A 25,132-nucleotide genomic window follows, 5' to 3' on the forward strand; every position below is an offset into this window, starting at 1 on the left:
CACAGAACTTTCTGGAAATAGATCATTCTAGATCTCTACTTATAATCAACATGTTTACAAACACATTTGTTTATACATGATAATATTCTAGAAAGTTCTATAACCTAAATCAATGATATGAACTTTATAGGATGTATTAATAATAAAGCTATAGGAGTTATCTCCCTTACCTCATAAGTACATATACATGTACATACATTCACTTATCTATTAACAGCATTAGTTACAGCACCAAATCGGTGCACTGTAAAATAATTGCTTTTATGCCTTATACATGTTTAATATGGAAACATACATCGGATATCACACTGCAAAAAAGTAAAATGTTCAAAATATTGTAAATCACAGCTTGACTTCATGGTTAGTCCGCTAAACCTGTCCTTTCATTAGTTTTTTTGCCTAATCTGTATAAGAAAAAAAAAAACCAAAAAAAAAAAAACCAACTTAATAATATAGGCAGGTTTAGCGGACGACTATTATGATTTTCAAAATGTTGGTATTTTTTACCGTTGGTTAGGCCTAGGACCTACATTGTAGTCCAACTTACCGGCGATTAGGCCTAATTAGCCTAATATAATGTCACGAACTCACGTCAAATGATGACGTCCTAATCTCTGAATGGTGGGATTAATCGACGGTAAATTGTACTTTACCCACGTCGTTTTAGGATCTCAAAACCATCGTATTAAAATGTTATGAGAAAATTAAATCTCGTAATACACACAACTTTATTTCTACAATAAGTTTTTTAACATTGTAAGCGACACGGTTTTCTTTTTAACGGTTTAAGCGACTTCCGGTATGTGTTGTGGTGCGTTGTCATGCTTTGGATATGGGACACGCACGTTACAAGAAGTCTGTAAGTAACGTGTTGGTAATTTCCCACACGTGTTATTGTTTACCGGATCAACAGATCACAAACCTTTCCAGCAAAATCGCTATACCGCTTACAACAAGAACCAACAACAGTGTCCACAGTTGGATCTCTACCCAACCGTTGAAAACTAACAAGTTTCAATTTGTTTTGGTCATGTGACATCACAAGTAAGTTTTTCAGGCAAAGTGTCAGTTGCAGAAGAGTCTAGAGAAGTCCAGGTTTTAAAAAATGCATCGATGTTTATGTATGATTCAACTGCCTACGATCGGACGCTAGTTACACGTATAGGCCTTGGGATCGACTGCTCCATTCGCATGCCACGGGTCAATAATTATGTCGACATACCTCCAATGATACCTAGTGTTTGATGAGGTGACAGTGACAAACCGTTATCTATAAATAATCATCGAATCGTAAGCTGGCCTAACTTTATCAATATACTATCGCATCCTCCTACCTATATCAACCATGACTTCATGTTCTGACGGGTTCAATCAGTTCAAGATTCACAACATAGCACATCAGTCCAAGCTCCTGTTGGGCGAGTCTTCAACTCTTGATGAACTGTTCCTGTGTAGAAAACTTAACCTGGAGGGGTCTCAAACAATTGCGTACCAACCACTACACAATGAATGTAGTGCAGCTGCAAACAGGGATGAAGCGACTGCATTTATATGCAATGAGGAGACGAAAGAATTTCAACCTAACAGTGCCGAAACTGACATATTTCGAACTGGTCCAAGTTGTTACCAAGTTTCCATTTCTTCGGTATTTGTAATATCAGTGATATGTTTACTAGTTGTAGCATGTCGTCATTACATCAGAAGCCTACTTTTGTGGTTAGAAGAAACAGAACCTGCAATAAGTTGCACAATATTTCTGGTGCTATTTACAGCGGTGTCTTTTCCTATGGCATGGGGGTACATGCTGCTAATGGTGGCCGCTGGCTATCTATATGGAATATTATATGGACCTCTAGTTGTAGTGACGTGTGGGGGTATCGGGATTCTTGTTGCACATTTAGTTATGAAAAATTGTTGCAAGGGTTGTATAATGAAAAGATTCTACAATGATAAAATGGAAGCTGTGATACGAGTGGTGGAAAGTGGTCAAGGATTCAGGGTGGTTGCTCTCTCCAGACTTACGCCAATCCCTTTTGGACTTCAAAATGGTTTATTTGCAGTAAGTATCACTGTTTCATTATCAGTATTTGCATGTTTGTTGACTTTTGTAAATAAATTGATTTCATATGTTACACTCATTTCTATTGGTTAGAGGTTTGAGGTTGCATAGTCTGAAAAAAATGTATGTCAAGTATTACGTGTATAACGAAGAACTTTTTTGTGGGGAAAAAATGTCAACTATTGGCCAAACTAAACTGCATGTAGTAGCTAAGATATCAATGTGCACTTGTAACTGAATTTGTTTTATTGTGAAAATAAGTAAAAGAATAAAAATTAATGGCCTAATAAGTACTTCGCTGAGTTATTGAAATTAAATTATAAGCATTATTTTCAATATCTTTTGAGTTTATGAAGTCATAATCAAGAAACTGTTAATGAAAGGATATTCTTTTTGATAGACACTTCACTATCATACAACTTGTCACTGTTTTTCCTGCCAATTTTCCCAAGGACAGATACCCTAATTTTTTCCTATACAGCTGTACTACAGTTGAAAGTACTTGGATTCATTATAAAATGCAAGGTGTTAAAATGCATATATATATATTATTCTGAGACAATTGAGCAGATCAAGATAGTTGTTATGAATCAAATTAAAAATTGTTTCTCAAAATGAATTTGACAATCTGCTATCTTTCAAATTTTCCTAAATAACCAGGAAAAACACTTTTAGCAGTGTATTCATAAAAATGTAAACATGCACATCAGTGAAACAAATGTGTATGATTTATTACAAAGGCATGATATGGATCTTTTTGATGTCCATGAGTGATATTACATTTCTGAAACAGAAAAAACATCCTATAGTACAACAGTTAGCTATATGATATACAGTATAGTAATGTGCATTTCTAATTTCAATGGTAACTGACTGTCTAGTTTCTATTATGGTGATCATAGTGTGTTCGTGATCTGTATGAGAAAGAAAATACATTGTGTATCTAAAGTTATCGTTGGCGACCCACGGGTGATCGCACTACACTACGCTACACTTATCATGTTTAGTAAGTGTAGAGTAGTGTAGTGCGATCACCCATGGGTCTCCAACAATGATCTAAATTTACCTCACAAATTGCATGAGATAAAAGAAAATGTAAATGACAAATGTCACGCTTGTATAAATTCAGATCTGTTACAGAGCAACACATGCTGACAAAGCACAAATAACAAAGTAACTATCACACCATCTGTTGGACTGAAGGAGAGTATACAGAGATCTATCTTTAATCACAAAATGTGAATTATATATGTAGTAGTACACTGCTGTAAAGATCTAGAAGTAACAGAACAAGGAGAGTAAAGATCGTTGTAATATATTTCAAATGTTTCCATCAATTATGTTTTATGCCATTTGCACATTATTTGCCCATTTTAAAAAAACTTATTTAAAGATCTGGAAAAAATTGGGGAAAAAACAGATAATTTTTTAAGTCTATTGAAGAAATGAATGTAAGAGTCTAGAAGTACAACATGACATGATGTAGTGTTACTGTATGTACACAGGTTGTAAACATTATCAGGTGATGCCTGGTACATGCACTTGTTACTGCCATCCTTAATTAGATGTCCGTCTCCGGTAATTATTTGTCTGATATTAGCTTTTAACTAGATATATACATAGGGCATGCAGAAAGTAGCCAACGACAACATGGCTAACTGATATGAACATCACACTACAATAATAACATTAGTGTGTTGTTTTATCCCTTTGTGACTACTGCTTCATGTTACAGACCTTTTGGCATTGTAACTGTGGAAGATTATAATGTTTATGTCTGTAGCCATACTTATCATGACTCAACAAAGACTTGTTCTTGAGAAGTTTGATTTGGTGTCAATCTTTCCTGTTTAATTGCATTGGGATAAGACAATACATAAAACACATATTGGTGCTCTAGCTGACAGTAAACCCCGTTGGCTGCACACAGTCCTCCCCAGAGAGAGTATGATCACCAAGTTATCATGCTTGTTAAAGTTTAGCCACACCGACCCTTCCATTAACAGATCTAAGATTCTAGTTTTAAAAGTTTATAAGTAAACGTCTTGGATCCCAGTTGTATCCAGAGGCATGTGTTCTAATAAGATCTAGTAATCCATCATTATAGTGTTAATTTGATAGGGTTATGGTTTAGGTACCCATGCCCTTAGACCATAATCTCCTTGTACTCTGTAGTCCCCTGTAGGATTGGCCTTGATTGCTGTATTTGTATGCTGAAACTATGAACACATAGGCTTAGTGAAAGTATTAAAGTCTATTGTACAATATGTCTGGTCATGTTCTGATCCCTGACTAAACTCATTGTTTATTGAGTGACCTTAAGCCATTGTTTTACAGTGAAAGGATAAAGTAACGTTTAACTTACTGTACTCTGTTTTTAAGATTTATATAGTAAAACTGGAACATGACAATCAGATATATCTACAAGTCTCCTGCGGTTATTAATTGCAGTACAGCACCCCATTTCTCATGATTTATTAATTAAATATCAAATACAGTTTGAACACTTTAAATCACTACAGTAAAACACATTTATAACCAATATGCTCTCAACAAATTCATGGTTATAACGTAGTAATTTTCATTCTCCGATTCTCCGACAATGTTCATGTGAGATGTTTGTAGTATATATAAAACAAACCATTCTTACAACGAAGCAACTATGTTGGTCCCTAGAGGTTCGTTAATAACCGTGTTTTACTGTAAATGTCATACTGTTACCTGTTAACTCTTCTTAGACACCGTAGTTAGCTGGTTCCAGCTAGTTATACTGCTGAAATTTACACAGTAAAATACACCAATAATATATACAAAATATACACCCATTTTTTACACCATGTATGGTTTTGTATCCTATTTGTGCATGGTTTTGTACATATCCTATTTTGCCCTATTGAGATGTCCATATTAGATTTATGGCACATAACACCTACATGAATACATTGCTATATATCTTGAATTTAATGTACATGCATGTACATATTTATAAATGAACACTTGGCAGATTTTTGAGGGTGGGTTCAATATTAAGGTATTGTTTATCCCATTTACAATCAATACTTATCAAAGGTCAGTGGGTCAAGTGACCTGGCTGGTTTAGGATGTTTACTCTGTTACAGCCTGTCAGGCTGATTATAAATTCATGTGACCATTACGCCATACACCTCCATACAGTTGAAATTTTTATTTGTCCAAAATGAAAAATACAGATTAAATCTTAGTATGCTGATTAAATATATATCATATAGACTATATGTAGTTAAACTTCACCTAAATATGTTTCAAATAGCTATTACACAGCATTTATTACCTGAAATTAAGCTTGTCAAAGATCTCTTCACTTTTCATTCTCTGTTGCTCCCCTGCCCCCTCCTCTCCACTTTCCGACACAACACACATATATACCATACACTCCCTACCTAAGGATTACTTTTCAGTCAGGGTATTTTCTAGGGGCTAGCTGTTTATGGAGTTGATAATTTTAGATAGAATTTCTAAAAACAATCCATTCTTCTCCAGGAAATTCCCTTCCTAATTTACATTCCCCCCCCCACAACGAAGTAAATGAGTCTTTTCCAATTAAATTAAGTGTTAAGAAAAATAAAAATGCTTGTGTCATCAATCTGTTTTTGGTTTTGTGGTAGGGATCTGTGTTCAAACTTCTTTGTAAATATATATTGTCTGCAGTGATGTCTTAATTGCATCAAGTAGATATTTCAATGATAAAACACAAATTTAATTGCTATCATTTTAAAAGGTCATAAGCATGCATGGCACTCCTCAATGTCTGCCTATATTTCACAGTTGACTTTGGCTAATCTCACTACTTAAGTAGCTGGAGCTATGAAATTTTAATTTTATCACTTCAGCAGACAGCAAACTTTGTCTGTGAAGGTGAAGCGTATTGATTAGTATAGTTAGCCACAAGTATGTTTGCCTGGCAGATGTTTTAATTCTTTAACCTGTTGAACCCCCCTCTCCCCGCTCTGTATCAAGTATTGATTTTAATGTTACTGTTATTTTATGTTTTTCTGCTGGGTTTACTTTTTATCTAATTAATTTACTTTTGTAAGAGGATTCAACAGCAACCATTCTAATATTGGATCTACAAAAAGTAAAAAAAAAACCTCATACCTTTATTTCTTATTTATTAAATAAATCAACTGGTAAAAACCCAATAATTACATCATAAAATGTGCAGTTCCTTTTCAACTTCAATGGTAGGACAGGTAGTAGTATTGAAACCATGCAACACAACTATATAACCATTACCACCAGTCCATAAGTCAGAGCAGGAAAGCACTGGTAAAAACTTACATACTACATGTAACTGAGTAAGTGACCACTAATTGTGTAGCCTCAACCAGTTCAGCAGCCCATATAGTTAAGGTGTACATATGTAGCCTTAGTTCAGCACAACATATAGTTAGTAGGGTGTATATATGTAGCCTTAGTTCAGCATCCCATATAGTAAGTAAGGTATATATGTAGCCTTAATTCAATAGTCCATATAGTATATGTAGCCTAACATGTAGTTCAGCAGTCCATATAGTTAGTAAGTTATATCCTTAGTTCAGCAGCCCATATAGTATATGTAGCCTTAGCTTATGCTAGGTTTACACTATGTTCCCGGCGACCACGGTAGCCCCGTTTACCCGAAACGTGGTGCACCGTGGAATTTTGGCTATTTTTGTCACTGTATTCAAGTTGAGCTAGGTCTTGTGAAGTTTTGGCACGGTCTTTTACGGATCACGCGGTGGACCGTGGATGCAGGGGAAAGTGCTGTTCCCAGAGGTTAAAGGTACACTACGGCTTTAGCACGGTCTATCAAGGATACCACTACGTTCTCTCTAGTCCTGTTACGATCTGATGAGGTCTGATACGTTTTACACGTTTTGATCAAGCTCCGATACGTTTTTCACGGTCTGCCAAGGCTTACTAAGGATGAAAGTCTGATTCTGGGCTTTTTTTGGAGCAAATGAAACAATATTTATTGCCGAAAATGTCATTTCAAACACGTTTTAATGACAAAACATGTTAAAAGAAAAGAAAATCTTCACCATATTTGGTATAAACATATAATTATTATAGCCAAGTGTTTCTACTCATTTTTTTCTGTAATGGTTCTCACTTAATCTGCCTTTTACAATAATAGGTTTCGTATAATTTGATGGTTTAAATGTGTTTGATAATGACTATTTCTATCTATTAAAACAAATAATTCCAAAAAGTAGCAAAATGCACCAGGCAAGGCAATGATACTCTATCATATATTGCTTGCAACGTTAGACCGTAATAGGACGTAACACGCCGTATTACGTCGGGCTTTGAACCGCTACAAGCCGTGATGTGCCTTGACAGAACGCATCAAAACGGCTATCACCCACCTTGGCTAGCCGTCTAAACCTTGACAAACCTGGACAAACCGCCACAAAACGTACAGGCAATCTCCATCAACCTTGGCAAAACGTGTATAAAACGCAACAGAACATCACAAAACTTGAAATCACCGTGAGATTCCCGGGAACGTGTATGCTGCCCGTTCCACCACGGACCGTCTGGAAGTTTTGTTACGGCCTGGTACGCGCTGTTACGTTTTGTTACGTCAATGCCGTTTTATTACGTCCTGTGGCGTTCACCATCTGTACCGTGACTGCCGTGGCAAATTTTTTGACGGTTTAAAAATCTGGCACGGCATCCACGGCAATCACAACCGCTCACGTTTGTCTATCACATCCTTCTGCGTTGTCTCATGTTGTCTCGCGGTCACCACGTTTTGTCCACGACGGCCTGAAACGGGGCTGCCGTGGCCGCCAGGAACATAGTGTAAACCTAGCATTAGCAGTCCATATAGTTAGTAAGGTAAAGCTTTAGTTCAGCAGTCCATATAGTTAGTAAGGTAAAGCTTTAGTTCAGCAGTCCATGTAGTTAGTAAGGTAAAGCTTTAGTTCAGCAGCCCAAGTATAGCCTTAGCTCAGCAGTCCATATAGTTAGTAAGGTATATAAGTAGTCTCTGTTCACTGTTCAGTCACCCATATATACCTTAGAATATAACTGAGATACCAAAGAATATATTTTTGATTGTCATATCACTGGAAAAGAAAGATAAATGTATGGACTCAAGCACAAATACATTGAATAATGGTGGCTCAACTTTCTCCCAGAAAAAAAAATTGTTTTATCCTTGTGACTATTGTGTGTATCTAATTAAGAACATATAGAGTGGTAGTTTAATAGTGTTATACCACAGTACCAATGTATATCAGTTGTTTAGGTCCTATAGTAAGCTAACTCCTCTGGACCGTTAACAAGGTTAACGTGATATGTTTTCTGCCAATAACGTAGCAAGTATCCTTGAGCTCTCTTGGTGATAGTTATTTCCAGGAGGGCCCTACAAAATTAGATATATTTCTGTTGAAATGCTAAAGAAAATGTGTGTAAGCATTAAGCTGGCAGTCTTAGAAATACAATCTAATTTTCATTTAAAGAAATTAAAGAACAAACAGTTACCAGACAATGGTAGGTAAGAACCTCTGTATTTTGTGGATTCAGAATGAAAGTAATTGTTTCCCACATCTTGGACATTAAAAACCATTACTGAACTTAATTATTTCTGTACATTGAATGATTGGCATTGTATGTGTTTTAGGTTTTTGTAACATATCTATCACTGGGAATCCACTTTCTAACCAATCAGAGTCTATAAAGAATATTTATATTTCCTTATGGTTAAAATGACTAAGAACGTTTCCTGTAACTTGAGGACATTTTTAAATAGGTAACAGAATTTTACAAAAATCTAGCAGGTCAATGTGATATTCATTAATTCATAATCACTAACCAAGTCACATAAATCAACTTAGACTACTGTTTAGGATAATAAATATACTGTATTCATAAACAAAAGTATACATGATCTAACAAAATCAAAAGACATGAAAAATACCTTTTATATATAGTTTCAAGAGTCAAAGTATACTCGCAATAATCAGTTATGTATTGAAGAATTTTAAGATGATTGTGATAAATTCTAATTACCGGTAGATTTTTTGTCATGAGAATGTCACAAAACTGTGAGTAAGAGCAGAGTATAGTTAGGAGATGGTAGATTCTGTATAGATAGAACTGAAATGTAGGACTGTCGGAGGCCAAGGTGAATGTGATAAATACATGGCCTGATCATTGATTGTCTCACACACTACTTATAGGTTCTGGTGATTAACATGTCTGGATAGGGATAAATAAGAGTTGCTATAATGTTAGGTAGGGGGTAAAGTAGTGTACCTGATGTTAGGTAGGGTGTAAAGTAGTGTACCTGATGTTAGGTAAGGGGTAAAGTAGTGTACCTGATGTAAGGTAGGGGGTAAAGTAATGTACTTGATGTAAGGTAGGGTGTAAAGTAGTGTACCTGATGTTAGGTAAGGGGTAAAGTAGTGTACCTGATGTTAGGTAGGGGTAAAGTAGTGTACCTGATGTTAGGTAGGGAGTAAAGTAGTGTACCTGATGTTAGGTAGGGGGTAAAGTAGTGTACCTGATGTTAGGTAGGGGGTAAAGTAGTGTACCTGATGTTAGGTAGGGGGTAAAGTAGTGTACCTGATGTTAGGTAGGGGGTAAAGTAGTGTACCTGATGTTAGGTAGGGGGTAAAGTAGTGTACCTGATGTTAGGTAGGGGGTAAAGTAGTGTACCTGATGTTAGGTAGGGGGTAAAGTAGTGTACCTGATGTTAGGTAGGGGGTAAAGTAGTGTACCTGATGTTAGGTAGGGGTAAAGTAGTGTACCTGATGTTAGGTAGGGGTAAAGTAGTGTACCTGATGTTAGGTAGGGGTAAAGTAGTGTACCTGATGTTAGGTAGGGGGGGGGTAAAGTAGTGTACCTGATGTTAGGTAGGGGGTAAAGTAGTGTACCTGATGTTAGGTAGGGGGTAAAGTAGTGTACCTGATGTAGGTAGGGGGTAATAGTGTACCTATGTAGTAGGGGGTAAAGTAGTGTACCTGATGTTAGGTAGGGGGTAAAGTAGTGTACCTGATGTTAGGTAGGGGGTAAAGTAGTGTACCTGATGTTGTTAGGTAGGGGGTAAAGTAGTGTACCTGATGTTAGGTAGGGGGTAAAGTAGTGTACCTGATGTTAGGTAGGGGGTAAAGTAGTGTACCTGATGTTAGGTAGGGGTAAAGTAGTGTACCTGATGTTAGGTAGGGGTAAAGTAGTGTACCTGATGTTAGGTAGGGGGTAAAGTAGTGTACCTGATGTTAGGTAGGGGGTAAAGTAGTGTACCTGATGTTAGGTAGGGGGTAAAGTAGTGTACCTGATGTTAGGTAGGGGGTAAAGTAGTGTACCTGATGTTAGGTAGGGGGTAAAGTAGTGTACCTGATGTTAGGTAGGGGGTAAAGTAGTGTACCTGATGTTAGGTAGGGGGTAAAGTAGTGTACCTGATGTTAGGTAAGGGGTAAAGTAGTGTACCTGATGTTAGGTAGGGGGTAAAGTAGTGTACCTGATGTTAGGTAGGGGGTAAAGTAGTGTACCTGATGTTAGGTAGGGGGTAAAGTAGTGTACCTGATGTTAGGTAGGGGGTAAAGTAGTGTACCTGATGTTAGGTAGGGGGTAAAGTAGTGTACCTGATGTTAGGTAGGGGAGTGTACTAGTAGTAGGGGTAAAGTAGTGTACCTGATGTTAGGTAGGGGGTAAAGTAGTGTACCTGATGTTAGGTAGGGGGTAAAGTAGTGTACCTGATGTTAGGTAGGGGGTAAAGTAGTGTACCTGATGTTAGGTAGGGGGTAAAGTAGTGTACCTGATGTTAGGTAGGGGGTAAAGTAGTGTACCTGATGTTAGGTAGGGGGTAAAGTAGTGTACCTGATGTTAGGTAGGGGTAAAGTAGTGTACCTGATGTTAGGTAGGGGGTAAAGTAGTGTACCTGATGAGTGGGTAATATGTGTGTTAGGTAGGGGGTAAAGTAGTGTACCTGATGTTAGGTAGGGGGTAAAGTAGTGTACCGTAGGAGGGGTAAGTAGTGTACCTGATGTTAGGTAGGGGGTAAAGTAGTGTACCTGATGTTAGGTAGGGGGTAAAGTAGTGTACCTGATGTTAGGTAGGGGGTAAAGTAGTGTACCTGATGTTAGGTAGGGGGTAAAGTAGTGTACCTGATGTTAGGTAGGGGTAAAGTAGTGTACCTGATGTTAGGTAGGGGTAAAGTAGTGTACCTGATGTTAGGTAGGGAGTAAAGTAGTGTACCTGATGTTAGGTAGGGGGTAAAGTAGTGTACCTGATGTTAGGTAGGGGGTAAAGTAGTGTACCTGATGTTAGGTAGGGGGTAAAGTAGTGTACCTGATGTTAGGTAGGGGGTAAAGTAGTGTACCTGATGTTAGGTAGGGGGTGTAAAGTAGTGTGTACCTGATGTTAGGTAGGGGGTAAAGTAGTGTACCTGATGTTAGGTAGGGGGTAAAGTAGTGTACCTGATGTTAGGTAGGGGGGTAAAGTAGTGTACCTGATGTTAGGTAGGGGGTAAAGTAGTGTACCTGATGTTAGGTAGGGGGTAAAGTAGTGTACCTGATGTTAGGTAGGGGGTAAAGTAGTGTACCTGATGTTAGGTAGGGGGTAAAGTAGTGTACCTGATGTTAGGTAGGGGGTAAAGTAGTGTACCTGATGTTAGGTAGGGGGTAAAGTAGTGTACCTGATGTTAGGTAGGGGGTAAAGTAGTGTACCTGATGTTAGGTAGGGGGTTATCGTCAGAGTAAAGGTAGGGGTAAAGTAGTGTACCTGATGTTAGGTAGGGGGTAAAGTAGTGTACCTGATGTTAGGTAGGGGGTAAAGTAGTGTACCTGATGTTAGGTAGGGGGTAAAGTAGTGTACCTGATGTTAGGTAGGTGGTAAAGTAGTGTACCTGATGTTAGGTAGGGGGTAAAGTAGTGTACCTGATGTTAGGTAGGGGGTAAAGTAGTGTACCTGATGTTAGGTAGGGGGTAAAGTAGTGTACCTGATGTTAGGTAGGGGGTAAAGTAGTGTACCTGATGTTAGGTAGGGGGTAAAGTAGTGTACCTGATGTTAGGTAGGGGGTAAAGTAGTGTACCTGATGTTAGGTAGGGGAGGGGGTAAAGTAGTGTACCTGATGTTAGGAAGGGGGTAAAGTAGTGTACCTGATGTTAGGTAGGGGGTAAAGTAGTGTACCTGATGTTAGGTAGGGGGTAAAGTAGTGTACCTGATGTTAGGAAGGGGGTAAAGTAGTGTACCTGATGTTAGGTAGGGGGTAAAGTAGTGTACCTGATGTTAGGTAGGGGGTAAAGTAGTGTACCTGATGTTAGGTAGGGGCTAAAGTAGTGTCCCTGATGTTAGGTAGCGGTACCTTATGTAAGGTAGGGGGTAAATTAGAGTACCTGATGTTAGATAGGGGCAAAGTAGTGTACCTGATGTTAGGTAGGTGGTAAAGTAGTGTACCTGATGTTAGGTAGGGGGTAAAGTAGTGTACCTGATGTTAGGTAGGTGGTAAAGTAGTGTACCTGATGTTAGGTAGGGGGTAAAGTAGTGTACCAGATGTTAGGTAGGGGGTAAAGTAGTGTACCTGATGTTAGGTAGGGGGTAAAGTAGTGTACCTGATGTTAGGTAAGGGGTAAAGTAATGTACTTGATGTAAGGTAGGGGGTAAAGTAGTGTACCTGATGTAAGGTAGGGGGTAAAGTAGTGTACCTGATGTAAAGTAGGGGGTAAAGTAGTGTACCTGATGTTAGGTAGGGGGTAAAGTAGTGTACCTGATGTTAGGTAGGGGGTAAAGTAGTGTACCTGATGTTTGGTAGGGGGTAAAGTAGTGTACCTGATGTTAGGTAGAGGGTAAAGTAGTGTACCTGATGTTAGGTAGGGGGTAAAGTAGTGTACCTGATGTTAGGTAGCGGTACCTTATGTAAGGTAGGGGGTAAATTAGAGTACCTGATGTTAGATAGAGGCAAAGTAGTGTACCTAATTTTAGGTAGGGTGTAAAGTAGTGTACCTGATGTTAGGTAGGGGGTAAAGTAGTGTACCTGATGTTAGGTAGGGGGTAAAGTAGTGTACCTGATGTTAGGTAGGGGGTAAAGTAGTGTACCTGATGTTAGGTAGGGGGTAAAGTAGTGTACCTGATGTTAGGTAGGGGGTAAAGTAGTGTACCTGATGTTAGGTAGGGGGTAAAGTAGTGTACCTGATGTTAGGTAGGGGGTAAAGTAGTGTACCTGATGTTAGGTAGGGGGTAAAGTAGTGTACCTGATGTTAGGTAGGTAAAGTAGTGTACCTGATGTTAGGTAGGGGGTAAAGTAGTGTACCTGATGTTAGGTAGGGGGTAAAGTAGTGTACCTGATGTTAGGTAGGGGGTAAAGTAGTGTACCTGATGTTAGGTAGGGGGTAAAGTAGTGTACCTGATGTTAGGTAGGGGGTAAAGTAGTGTACCTGATGTAGGTAGTGTAAAGTAGTGTACCTGATGTAGGTAGGGGTAAAGTAGTGTACCTGATGTTAGGTAGGGGTAAAGTAGTGTACCTGATGTTAGGTGGGGTAAAGTAGTGTACCTGATGTTAGGTAGGGGGTAAAGTAGTGTACCTGATGTTAGGTAGGGGGTAAAGTAGTGTACCTGATGTTAGGTAGGGGGTAAAGTAGTGTACCTGATGTTAGGTAGGGGGTAAAGTAGTGTACCTGATGTTAGGTAGGGGGTAAAGTAGTGTACCTGATGTTAGGTAGGGGGTAAAGTAGTGTACCTGATGTTAGGTAGGGGGTAAAGTAGTGTACCTGATGTTAGGTAGGGGGTAAAGTATGTACCTGATGTTAGGTAGGGGGTAAAGTAGTGTACCTGATGTTAGGTAGGGGGTAAAGTAGTGTACCTGATGTTAGGTAGGGGGTAAAGTAGTGTACCTGATGTTAGGTAGGGGGTAAAGTAGTGTACCTGATGTTAGGTAGGGGGTAAAGTAGTGTACCTGATGTTAGGTAGGGGGTAAAGTAGTGTACCTGATGTTAGGTAGGGGGTAAAGTAGTGTACCTGATGTTAGGTAGGGGGGTAAAGTAGTGTACCTGATGTTAGGTAGGGGGTAAGTAGGTAATGATGATGTAGGTAGGGGTAAAGTAGTGTACCTGATGTTAGGTAGGGGGTAAAGTAGTGTACCTGATGTTAGGTAGGGGGTAAAGTAGTGTACCTGATGTTAGGTAGGGGGTAAAGTAGTGTACCTGATGTTAGGTAGGGGTAAAGTAGTGTACCTGATGTTAGGTAGGGGTAAAGTAGTGTACCTGATGTTAGGTAGGGGGTAAAGTAGTGTGTACCTGATGTTAGGTAGGGGGTAAAGTAGTGTACCTGATGTTAGGTAGGGGGTAAAGTAGTGTACCTGATGTTGGTAGTTAGGGGTAAAGTAGTGTACCTGATGTTAGGTAGGGGGTAAAGTAGTGTACCTGATGTTAGGTAGGGGGTAAAGTAGTGTACCTGATGTTAGGTAGGGGGTAAAGTAGTGTACCTGATGTTAGGTAGGGGGTAAAGTAGTGTACCTGATGTTAGGTAGGGGTAAAGTAGTGTACCTGATGTTAGGTAGGGGGTAAAGTAGTGTACCTGATGTTAGGTAGGGGGTAAAGTAGTGTACCTGATGTTAGGTAGGGGGTAAAGTAGTGTACCTGATGTTAGGTAGGGGGTAAAGTAGTGTACCTGATGTTAGGTAGGGGGTAAAGTAGTGTACCTGATGTTAGGTAGGGGGTAAAGTAGTGTACCTGATGTTAGGTGGGGGGTAAAGTAGTGTACCTGATGTTAGGTAGGGGGTAAAGTAGTGTACCTGATGTTAGGTAGGGGGTAAAGTAGTGTACCTGATGTTAGGTAAGGGGTAAAGTAGTGTACCTGATGTTAGGTAGGGTGTAAAGTAGTGTACCTGATGTTAGGTAGGGGGTAAAGTAGTGTACCTGCTGTTAGGTAGGGGGTAAAGTAGTGTACCTGATGTTAGGTTGCGGTACCTTATGTAAGGTAGGGGGTAAATTAGAGTACCTGAATCACCACAAGCTAGTGTTGACTAGGGGTTAAGAGATATATTTTAGTGCTTAAATACTACTTTAGATTGTTATAATAAGCTTTGTGGACAAATCCATTCTTGTTTTTATCTGGATTTTTTCAATTGATAGTGAAGACTTGATCAGCCGACTCCTAAAATTTGGCAGCACTATGTAAATAAACATTTGTTTAATTGTTCTTTTGGGCTATAAGGTTTTGTGGATCGAAGGTTCATGACTATTACTAATCATCATTTGGGATCCTGGCTAGCCAGTTTTATTGATGGAAGAGATTAATATTGTATGAAGGTGGGGGTTATTGGATATGTAAAGAATTAGTGAAATCCCAGAAAGATAATAGACTAATTGGCAGCTGTGGTCTTGTGGAATTAACCCAGCACACACAATACATGTTTGAGATAGACTACTGGTCATATATCTCTCCATGTACCTCATGCTTGAGATAGACTACTGGTCATGTATCTCTCCACGTACCTCTTGGCAGTATTAAACAAATTGATCAACTACTTATTTTACATTGATTGTAAAGCAAGTTATCTAACTTTTAATGGTGGAGATGGGACTCCTGGAAACCACAGTGGTCTGAACTTTCAGGAGAGAACTGCTCCTGGCTACTAGCTAGATGAATGACATCCCCACTACACTACCTGATCTTACTATTGATATTATATCTGAACAGTAATCTGTGTCCATGTATACACAATGATCATGTCATCCCAGCGAAGCAGTTGTCAGTTCAATTTATTGTTACTTTCTTCTTCAGTTATGATACTAATTAACATCCTATAAAACGTACACATCAAAATGTGCAGGATCACATTGATGAAGTAAACCTACTGATCTTTATCATATCTTGCTAGGTAATGATGTCACAATAGATAATCATGACGTCATGGGATTCAAAAGTCCCCTTTCCCTATATTTGGTTACAATCTGGGCCTGTTGGAATCTTGTATCAACCTCAAAAGTGATTGTGGCATCATACAATACGACCTCGCAATGCAAAATTTCTATATATGAGTACAACAATGAGGTTCTGGAATCAACCTTGGATGATGTCATAATGCATAGTTTGGAATTTTCTATTTGATATTGGGTTGTATTATGATGGGAAAGTGTAGCTTAGGGAGACCCTGAGTGGGGAGTTGTGAAGACCCTGAGTGGGGAGTTGTGGAGACCCTGAGTGGGGAGTTGTGGAGACCCTGAGTGGGGAGTTGTGGAGACCCTGAGTGGGGAGTTGTGGAGACCCTGAGTGGGGAGTTGTGGATACCCTGAGTGGGGAGTTGTTAGATCTTGTGTTGAAGCATATTATAGAGCATTGTATTGGAGCAGAATTTCAAGGCTAATTTTAAGTAGATTGGCTTCAGCTAAAGGAAAAAGTAAAATACATACTCATGTAAGAAGTAGATTTATTGCCATCCGATAATTAAGTCACATTCTTAATCTGATATTCTTTCATCATAATTTAGCTATACTATTTGCTAGTCTAATGTACTGAAAACCATAAAATATGAAATTATCATACCATAAATATAAATGATATTGTCAGTCACAACATCATATGTAGACATGAGTAAGTAACCATTTATAGTGATTCTGAAGCAGCTGATACATGTGTGGTCATGTGTCTGAAAAAAAAAATGTGAAATAAGGTCATAAAAGCTTTATTTGAAATAATGTTAGAAATGTTTCATTTTAAATTGGATCACAAAAGTTCAATTTGTTCCTTACCTTTTACTAATAATCATCATTGTTATTTTTTTCGCTGGAAAATGATGACTTAAATATGTAAATGATGATAGAATTGATACTACAGTGGAACCTCCCGAAACCGATCATGGACGGTGCATATAATTTCGGCCGGTTTAGAGAGGGTTCGGTTTGGAGAAGTGAACCGAATACCGATCATCACGATCCGGATTTAATCGATCGGAAGTCGTTTTTTACATTAGTGCAGCGCATGTATGCCTAGTGTTCGTTAAAACCGACCGATATTGATTGTTAATGTGAATGTTATCACAAAAGAGAGAATCATACGTTTAAAAGGAATGGATTATAGCAAACTTGACTTTGTTACCGCTTATAAACGTAGTTTAGTTAGGCTAGTTAGTTGCGTGAATGTTCTTTGGGATGTTCTCGTCTGCACTAACCTACATACGACCGATCGCTTCCGGTTACGTCAAGAATCAAATTATATGGTCTAATTACACGATGATCAGTCGATGCCGGTCATTATGTGACATAGGCATTTTCAAAAACAATACATGGCTTCGGCTTCTTCATACAGATAATTTACGTTATCCGACAACTACATATGTAAATAAAAAAAAACGTGTGATTTGAATACGAAACTTTCTCTCTATTACTAGCTCTGCTTGTTTTCCTACAGTAAACAAACCGCGTGCCCACATGGTAGACCTTCGTTAGATATCTAAACAATAGGCATGATTAAATAATTACACCACCATCTCGGGTATAATTAATGTGTACCTATAGCCATCCCATCGGTATACATGCCCAAGGACATGGCATGCAACAACTATGGTACAGGTATGTGTGTATTTCACGGTCGGTTGATCAGACCTCAATGCAATCTATCGGTGTCGCTCAGGTAAGGCCGGTTTTCAGAAGTGTCTTTTAGTTACATTTGACTATTCCGATCTCAAAATCGGTCCGGTATTCGGAATTGGGAGGGATCGGTTTTGGGAAGTTTTATATACTATTAATAAAGAGGAATTCATTCCGTACATGACATCCATGTTCGGTTTCTAGAGGTGATCGGTTTTGAGAAGGTTCGGTTTTGGGAGGTTCCACTGTAGTAGCTATAGGTCCTATTGAATGAGGGACAGGATACAGACATCTATAAGGTAACTCCTATTGTATAAAACTTACTTGAGGACCGCGACTTCCTTAAGTCTTTTATCTCATCATAGACAATGCATTGTGTTGGATTGTCCTCATCTTACAAGTGGGCCCAGCAGTCTTAACTGATTATGCATGCTGCAATTTATTGTAACAAATGATACAAAATTATTTTGAGTAGTAATGTTCATATGTGGCTTTAATTGAAAAACCAATGGTATGGTATCTATAGTCTCTCATATATAAAACCATACGTGGTGATGTATTAATGCACAAGAAAAATGAATGTGAACTTTCTACTTGACATGCCAGACTTGACTGTTGGTATGAAAACGTTTCTGACAAAACCAGATGTACAACATCAGTATACATTTGTTCCTTCTGCATCAACAGTATCAGTCATAATTGAATGTAAAATAAAGGGAAAAAAAGCAGCCAAACAGATGACGGTAGTAGGATACTTCTAACTTAATGCACATGGACAAAGAATTATGAGAGAAGGGTTATAGATGAAGAGGTCTATATATCCATTACTACCAGCCACACAGGCTCTAAAACAGGACTGTATACCAGTCGTGTTAGTAGGGCTGACCCAGACACCTGTGTGAACAGGAGGACTGTTATAAAGAGGGGATAAATGGGATGGAATGTTAGGTGTAGGAGGATGAGAATGACACCCACACACACCCACCCCACCCTCAACCCCATCCCTCTTCATGGGATTAAAATTGAGGTCACTATTGCCATAAATAGATTTTTGATGTTCACTAAGAAGAAAGCTCCATCTTAATTTCATCATGATCTGACAACACTATTTACTTGATATAGACATACTTATAGCATTAGATTAGATGAGGAGTCTGTTTGTACTGCTAGATGTTGATGAATATGAGTTTGTTTTGGGTATAACCACATTTAGTCTGTTATATATTTTAACAGTGGCATTAACAATATAAACCACAAGACTAGAGGTAATAGTTTCTAAATTTCTTTATAAGAGTGATTTAAGTTTGAGCTGTAGATTAACTGAAATAGTACCAGGCATGTTGTGATAAATGTAAGGAGGGCCAGCCATACTAAAGTCTGCAGCCATAAAAAATGGCTTGTTTAGTGTTATGGTTTGGGGATGGAAGTGTTTACAGATCAAACAAGTCTGATCTGGAGAGGATCATAAACTGCTACACCTTACCATGTTAATTGTGGTAGTCGGCCATTGTTTGTGTGAGGTGAAGGATACAGTTATATGGCTTTACTTGGTTCTCTTTAGTGGCTACTATACAACTCAGCAATTGATCTTCGTTTGGTAACAGACAAGAGAACTGATTGGATGATTTGTTGTATAACATCGTAGATTCTTTAGGGAATTCAGGGCTGATTAAGTCCATTTTGATTGGTAATTATATTATGTGCAGAATATTTGAAACAAGACATGTAATTGGTTCTCGTGAGGTTATGAAGAAGGATTATGTTGAGTTGATCAACCTGACTTCAATGACAAATTATTGGAACTTCTGATATCAGTTGGAATCCTATCTGTGGTGAACCTTATGTAAAAGGCAATCAAGGTTAGGTAAGAGAATAGTTTATCATTATATGGCACAGTACGATTGGGTTTATATGAGGCCACTTAGAGTGCAGCCTTGGTACCAGGTGTCAGAGGTGAAAATTACACTAGCATTTCTCAGGTCATATTTGATTGCTTATCTTCAGCATTATACTTCTGTGAGATAGCACTAGAAATTGGACAAGAGTCACCATTACACAGAGACCCAATACAAACACACTGCAGTCTCCAATAACACACATGTGTAAACTATAGATAAACACATTACATACAGGGGAGGCCTTCTGTAAACTATCGATAAACACATTACATACAGGGGAGGCCTTCTGTAAACTATAGATAAACACATTACATACAGGGGAGGCCTTCTGTAAACTATAGATAAACACATTACATACAGGGGAGGCCTTCTGTAAACTATAGATAAACACATTACATACAGGGGAGGCCTTCTGTAAACAATAGATAAACACATTACATACAGAGGAGGCCTTCTGTAAACTATAGATAAACACATTACATACAGGGGAGGCCTTCTGTAAACTATAGATAAACACATTACATACAGGAGAGGCCTTCTGTAAACTATAGATAAACACATTACATACAGGGGAGGCCTTCTGTAAACCAGAGATAAACACATTACATACAGGGGAGGCCTTCTGTAAACTATAGATAAACACATTACATACAGGGGAGGCCTTCTGTTAACTATAGATAAAAGATAAACACATAACATACAGGGGAGGCCTTCTGTAAACTATAGATAAACACATTACATACAGGGGAGGCCTTCTGTAAACTATAAATACATAACATACAGGGGAGGCTTTCTATAAACTATAGATAAACACATAACATACAGGGGAGGCCTTCTGTAAACTATAGATAAACACATTACATACAGGGGAGGCCTTCTGTAAACTAGAGATAAACACATTACATACAGGGGAGGCCTTCTGTTAACTATAGATAAAAGATAAACACATAACATACAGGGGAGGCCTTTTGTAAACTATAGATAAACACATTACATACAGCGGAGGCCTTCTGTAAACTATAGATAAACACATAACATACAGGGGAGGCCTTCTGTAAACTATAGATAAACACATTACATACAGGGGAGGCCTTCTGTAAACTATAGATAAACACATTACATACAGGGGAGGCCTTCTGTAAACTATAGATAAACACATTACATACAGGGGAGGCCTTCTGTAAACTATAGATAAACACATTACATACAGGGGAGGCCTTCTGTAAACTATAGTTAAACACATTACATACAGGGGAGGCATCTGTAAACTATAGATTATAAACACATTACATATACAGGGGAGGCCTTCTGTAAACTATAGATAAACACATTACATACAGGGGAGGCCTTCTGTAAACTATAGATAAACACATTACATACAGGGGAGGCCTTCTGTAAACTATAGATAAACACATTACATACAGGGGAGGCCTTCTGTAAACTATAGATAAACACATTACATACAGGGGAGGCCTTCTGTAAACTATAGATAAACACATTACATACAGGGGAGGCCTTCTGTAAACTATAGATAAACACATTACATACAGGGGAGGCCTTCTGTAAACTATAGATAAACACATTACATACAGGGGAGGCCTTCTGTAAACTATAGATAAACACATAACATACAGGGGAGGCCTTCTGTAAACTATAGATAAACACATTACATACAGGGGAGGCCTTCTGTAAACTATAGATAAACACATTCATACAGGGAGGCCTTGTAAACTATAGATAAACACATTACATACAGGGGAGGCTGTAAATCTGATATAACATACGGAGCATCTTAAACTATAGATAAACACATTACATACAGGGATTGCCTTTTGTAAACTATAGATAAACACATTACATGCAGGGGAGGCCTTCTTTAAACTATAGATAAACATATTCCATACAGGGGAAGCCTTCTGTAAACTATAGAAAAACACATTACATACAGGGGAGGCCTTCTGTAGCTATAGATATACCTATTACATACAGGGGAGGCCTTCTGTAAACTATAGATAAACACATTTCATACAGGGGAGGCCTTCTGTAAACTATAGATATACCTATTACATACAGGGGAGGCCTTCTGTAAATTATAGTTAAACACATTTATTTAGCCCAGCCCACTTACAGTTGAAATTGATTTACATGGAAAGTTTTGAAAACCTATGTGTTGTATGTGAAATATCATAGCTCCTAATGCCGTATAGGAAGTGCCTAAAGTTTGTCATACCTATCAAATACATTGTCTTATTTTCCAGCTCACAAGAGTCATTAAATCTGCAGAAATTATTTGTCAGCTAGCTATGGAAAGTTCCTGAGGAATCTTTTCCCTTTGCATATACTTTCAAATCTTCTTATGTATGTTCTGTAGTGTTAAGCATACTCATTTACTCAAATATGATATAGACAATAAAATAAACAGTGTTAAAACCATATAAGGTAATTTTTATTTATTTTTTCAATTTTTTGATGTCACATTCATTTTTCATACACAATTGTAATTACAATAACAAGAAGAGCTTTATCTATAAAGAAGGAGCTTATTTGTACACAATAAGTATACATTACATGTATTTACATGCAAGATAATATAGCAATGTAAGCAATTTTGGTTGAAAACAAACACGGTCTATGTAAGCAATATGGTTAGAGGAGAACACTTATTATTTAAGGTAATTATTGACACTATTTGCTAAGAGAACCTAAAATGATAGATGAAAATGCCAGGACTTTAAAGGGTCCAGTAAAAGAACCCATTCCAAATTGAAAAATAGCACTGTATTTTCCCAGGTTCAGTAAATATTTTCCCAAATGCAGTAAAATTAAATGAAAACCCCAAATATGATGTCTTATATTATACCCATGACATCAGTAAAATTACATATATGTAGGATGAATGTTGAAGAATATTATAATATCCTTTAAGGAAACAGCTAAAACTTCTTAAGTTGTTTAATTTCTCCATTTTGATATTATTTCAACAAAATAGCGATGAAATTTTAACAAAGTAATGCTGATAATATTTTTGCAATATTTGAAAAACAGTGATATTTTCCAAATTTTTCCTTGGGGTCCAAAACAGCTGGCAATAACCCTGTTTTCATGTATAGCAATATATGTTAAGAAACAAAATTAAAAGGAATTTTAGGTAAAAAAAAAGAAAATTACAAAAATATTATATAGTACCAAAATTTAGAATGGAATTCCATCATGCATAACCTGCTATAATATAACGTATGTAAAACACTTGTAACAAGACTTAGATAAAACAGAATAGTTTCATCCTTACTATACATACTACTGATATTTGCTGAAGTTGAGCATCAAAGTAAACTCTGTAAGATATAATGATTGTAGACTCAACATTTGTACTTTTGTGTGGAGGCAGGAATAATTGACTATGATTTAGGTGGGACTGTTTATGTAGGTATTAACCTGGAGGCACCATTAAGTGTGTATGGAGATCGCTTTCATTGATTTCTCGTTACGCATATAATGTGATTCTTTTTCTCTCACATATACCTATTAATGTATATTGCTTTTGGCCAATATGTATTATGATATTGCTACTCAGAGAATTGCATAATCTCTAGCCTAGTTACAACCTTGAACCTTTAATTTTAAATACTTTGGCATATAAAGTTTAGTGCATCAAAAGAAATCAACAAAATGATAATCAAGATTCAAGATATTTTTTGTTATACAATATAAGTCACTCTGACCTACAATTTAATAGCCTTAGGTTGACCAAATAAAACTCTGTCCAGGGTACTTCACTCCCACACATATGGACAGTTCACCAGCTGCCAATCAAACAGCGTATGTGACTTTGCATTTTGGATTGCGTATGTTCCATCATTTGGCCTGGCATGGACTGGGTACACATGCGTGCATGTGCAAGCAAGAGGCATTGGCTACATACCGTCTGGCCATCAGTCAATATACCAATAATCATTGGTTCTCAAGACTTAGCTTGAGTAGGTTCAGAAAATGGTTGAGCATGACTGATTCCCTCAATAATGTTTCTCCAGTACAAAGTTGGTCACACTGTGTTGTATGAACTTTTGTTTTGAAAACAAATGAGTTGCAAGGGGTTATATAGAAAAATGGCGGAAATATAGCTCTCCAAATATGGCCCAATTTGTGTCATTTCCTTATTTTTGTCCCGTAATTTCTGAGCTCGTAGCACCTTTATCATTTATTGTAAGGTGTTGATTGTTTGTAAATATAGACATTGGCACATTCTCTGTACAGAGTTTTAATTTCAAAGTCATGAATTTGAAAATGGCGGAAATATAGCCCTCTGAATATGGCATTTCGTTCACTTTTTAACGTAAATTTTACCGTAATTTTTGAAATTTCAAAGAGAAATGTTTTGAATAGGATGAGAAAGAGCATGCTCTAAGACACATAAAATGACCAATTTCAAGGTCATAAGATTCAAAATGGCGGAGATATTGGACATCAAAAAATCGAAATTTTAGTTTATATTTGGGGGTCCTGCGCGAGACGTATTCAGCGCCTCCTTCGCTTTACAAAGAAATTCATTAATTTTGGTAAGTCTTGCTTTTCGGTTGTTCTAGTATTTGTTCTTTATCTTGGTTAATACATTATTCTATTCTCCCAGTATGAAAATGGTTTGAATGTGATTATTATAATTTAGATATTTTTAAAATATGAAATATAATACGGATAAACATGTATTGTATACATGTGATCCGATTATTGTAATTGTAAAGTGTGTAAAATGTCTAAGTTATATATTTCTGAAATGAAGTAAGAATTGTGTGTTCTTTTACATTGTAGTTCAATCTGTTGTGATTGCATGGTCGTACTCATGACGTACGGAGCTAGTATACTTTGTAGTGCATACATCAATTACATTGATACACCATACGTGTTGTACATTAGTTGAGATTTACATGATGTCACCAAAGGGAGATAATCCTCTAATACTAAAACTCGTACGAGTTATTCCGCATTGGTCCAAGATCTTTATAAGAAATGGAGAATTTTTGCACTTTAAAAAAACCTGAAATTCTAATGTTTTTACCTATTCATTATCAAAATTGATATTTTGAACCTAAATCTCAATCTGAATTTCCAAATTCATATCATGGTTATCTAGGAATAATTACCTGTCAGAAAACATTTTTAATTTTGAAATTCATAATTAGCCAGCCAATCAGCGGCCGGGTTAAAATTCTGTCCTGGCTCAATCTCACAATGCACATGTTGGAACCCCTGTTTAAGCAAAACCGGTGCTATGTTTGGGGAAAATACACGGCAAGTTTTGCAACCACAGAACCAAACAAATTCACATCAAAACTCTTTACAAATTTTACATCTACATCTATTGCCCTACCCACACATTAACCATTAACTAATGTACCCTAAATATATCCAATCAGCAGGCTCCGATATATTCACCTCTCTATGAAATCTTCTGCCCAAAGGGGGATTCCCCTAAATCTGTTTTTCGGTTGAACCAGACTGCTTTCGTAAGAAACGCTCTCTGATTAATATTGAGTGAGATCGTCCGTTCGTTCAAGCAATCGTCTGTTCGCTAACATTACTTATATCATTACATAGGTGGAAATCCCGTGTTTTGATCGCGATCA

The 25,132-nt window shown here is 37.6% G+C and overlaps 1 protein-coding gene across 1 annotated transcript in view; it reads left to right on the forward strand.

The window, feature by feature from the left end:
• LOC138316108 (transmembrane protein 64-like) overlaps positions 1–25,132 on the forward strand; it is a 58,930-nt gene continuing 33,798 nt past the window's right edge. The window contains exon 1 of the mRNA XM_069257614.1: positions 1–2,059. Coding sequence (XP_069113715.1) covers positions 1,346–2,059 — 714 coding nt within the window. The 5' untranslated portion in view covers positions 1–1,345. The remainder of the gene's footprint in view (positions 2,060–25,132) is intronic.

This window comes from Argopecten irradians, chromosome 2 (genome assembly GCF_041381155.1).
Source record: "Argopecten irradians isolate NY chromosome 2, Ai_NY, whole genome shotgun sequence".
Classification (NCBI taxonomy): Eukaryota; Metazoa; Mollusca; class Bivalvia; order Pectinida; family Pectinidae; genus Argopecten; species Argopecten irradians.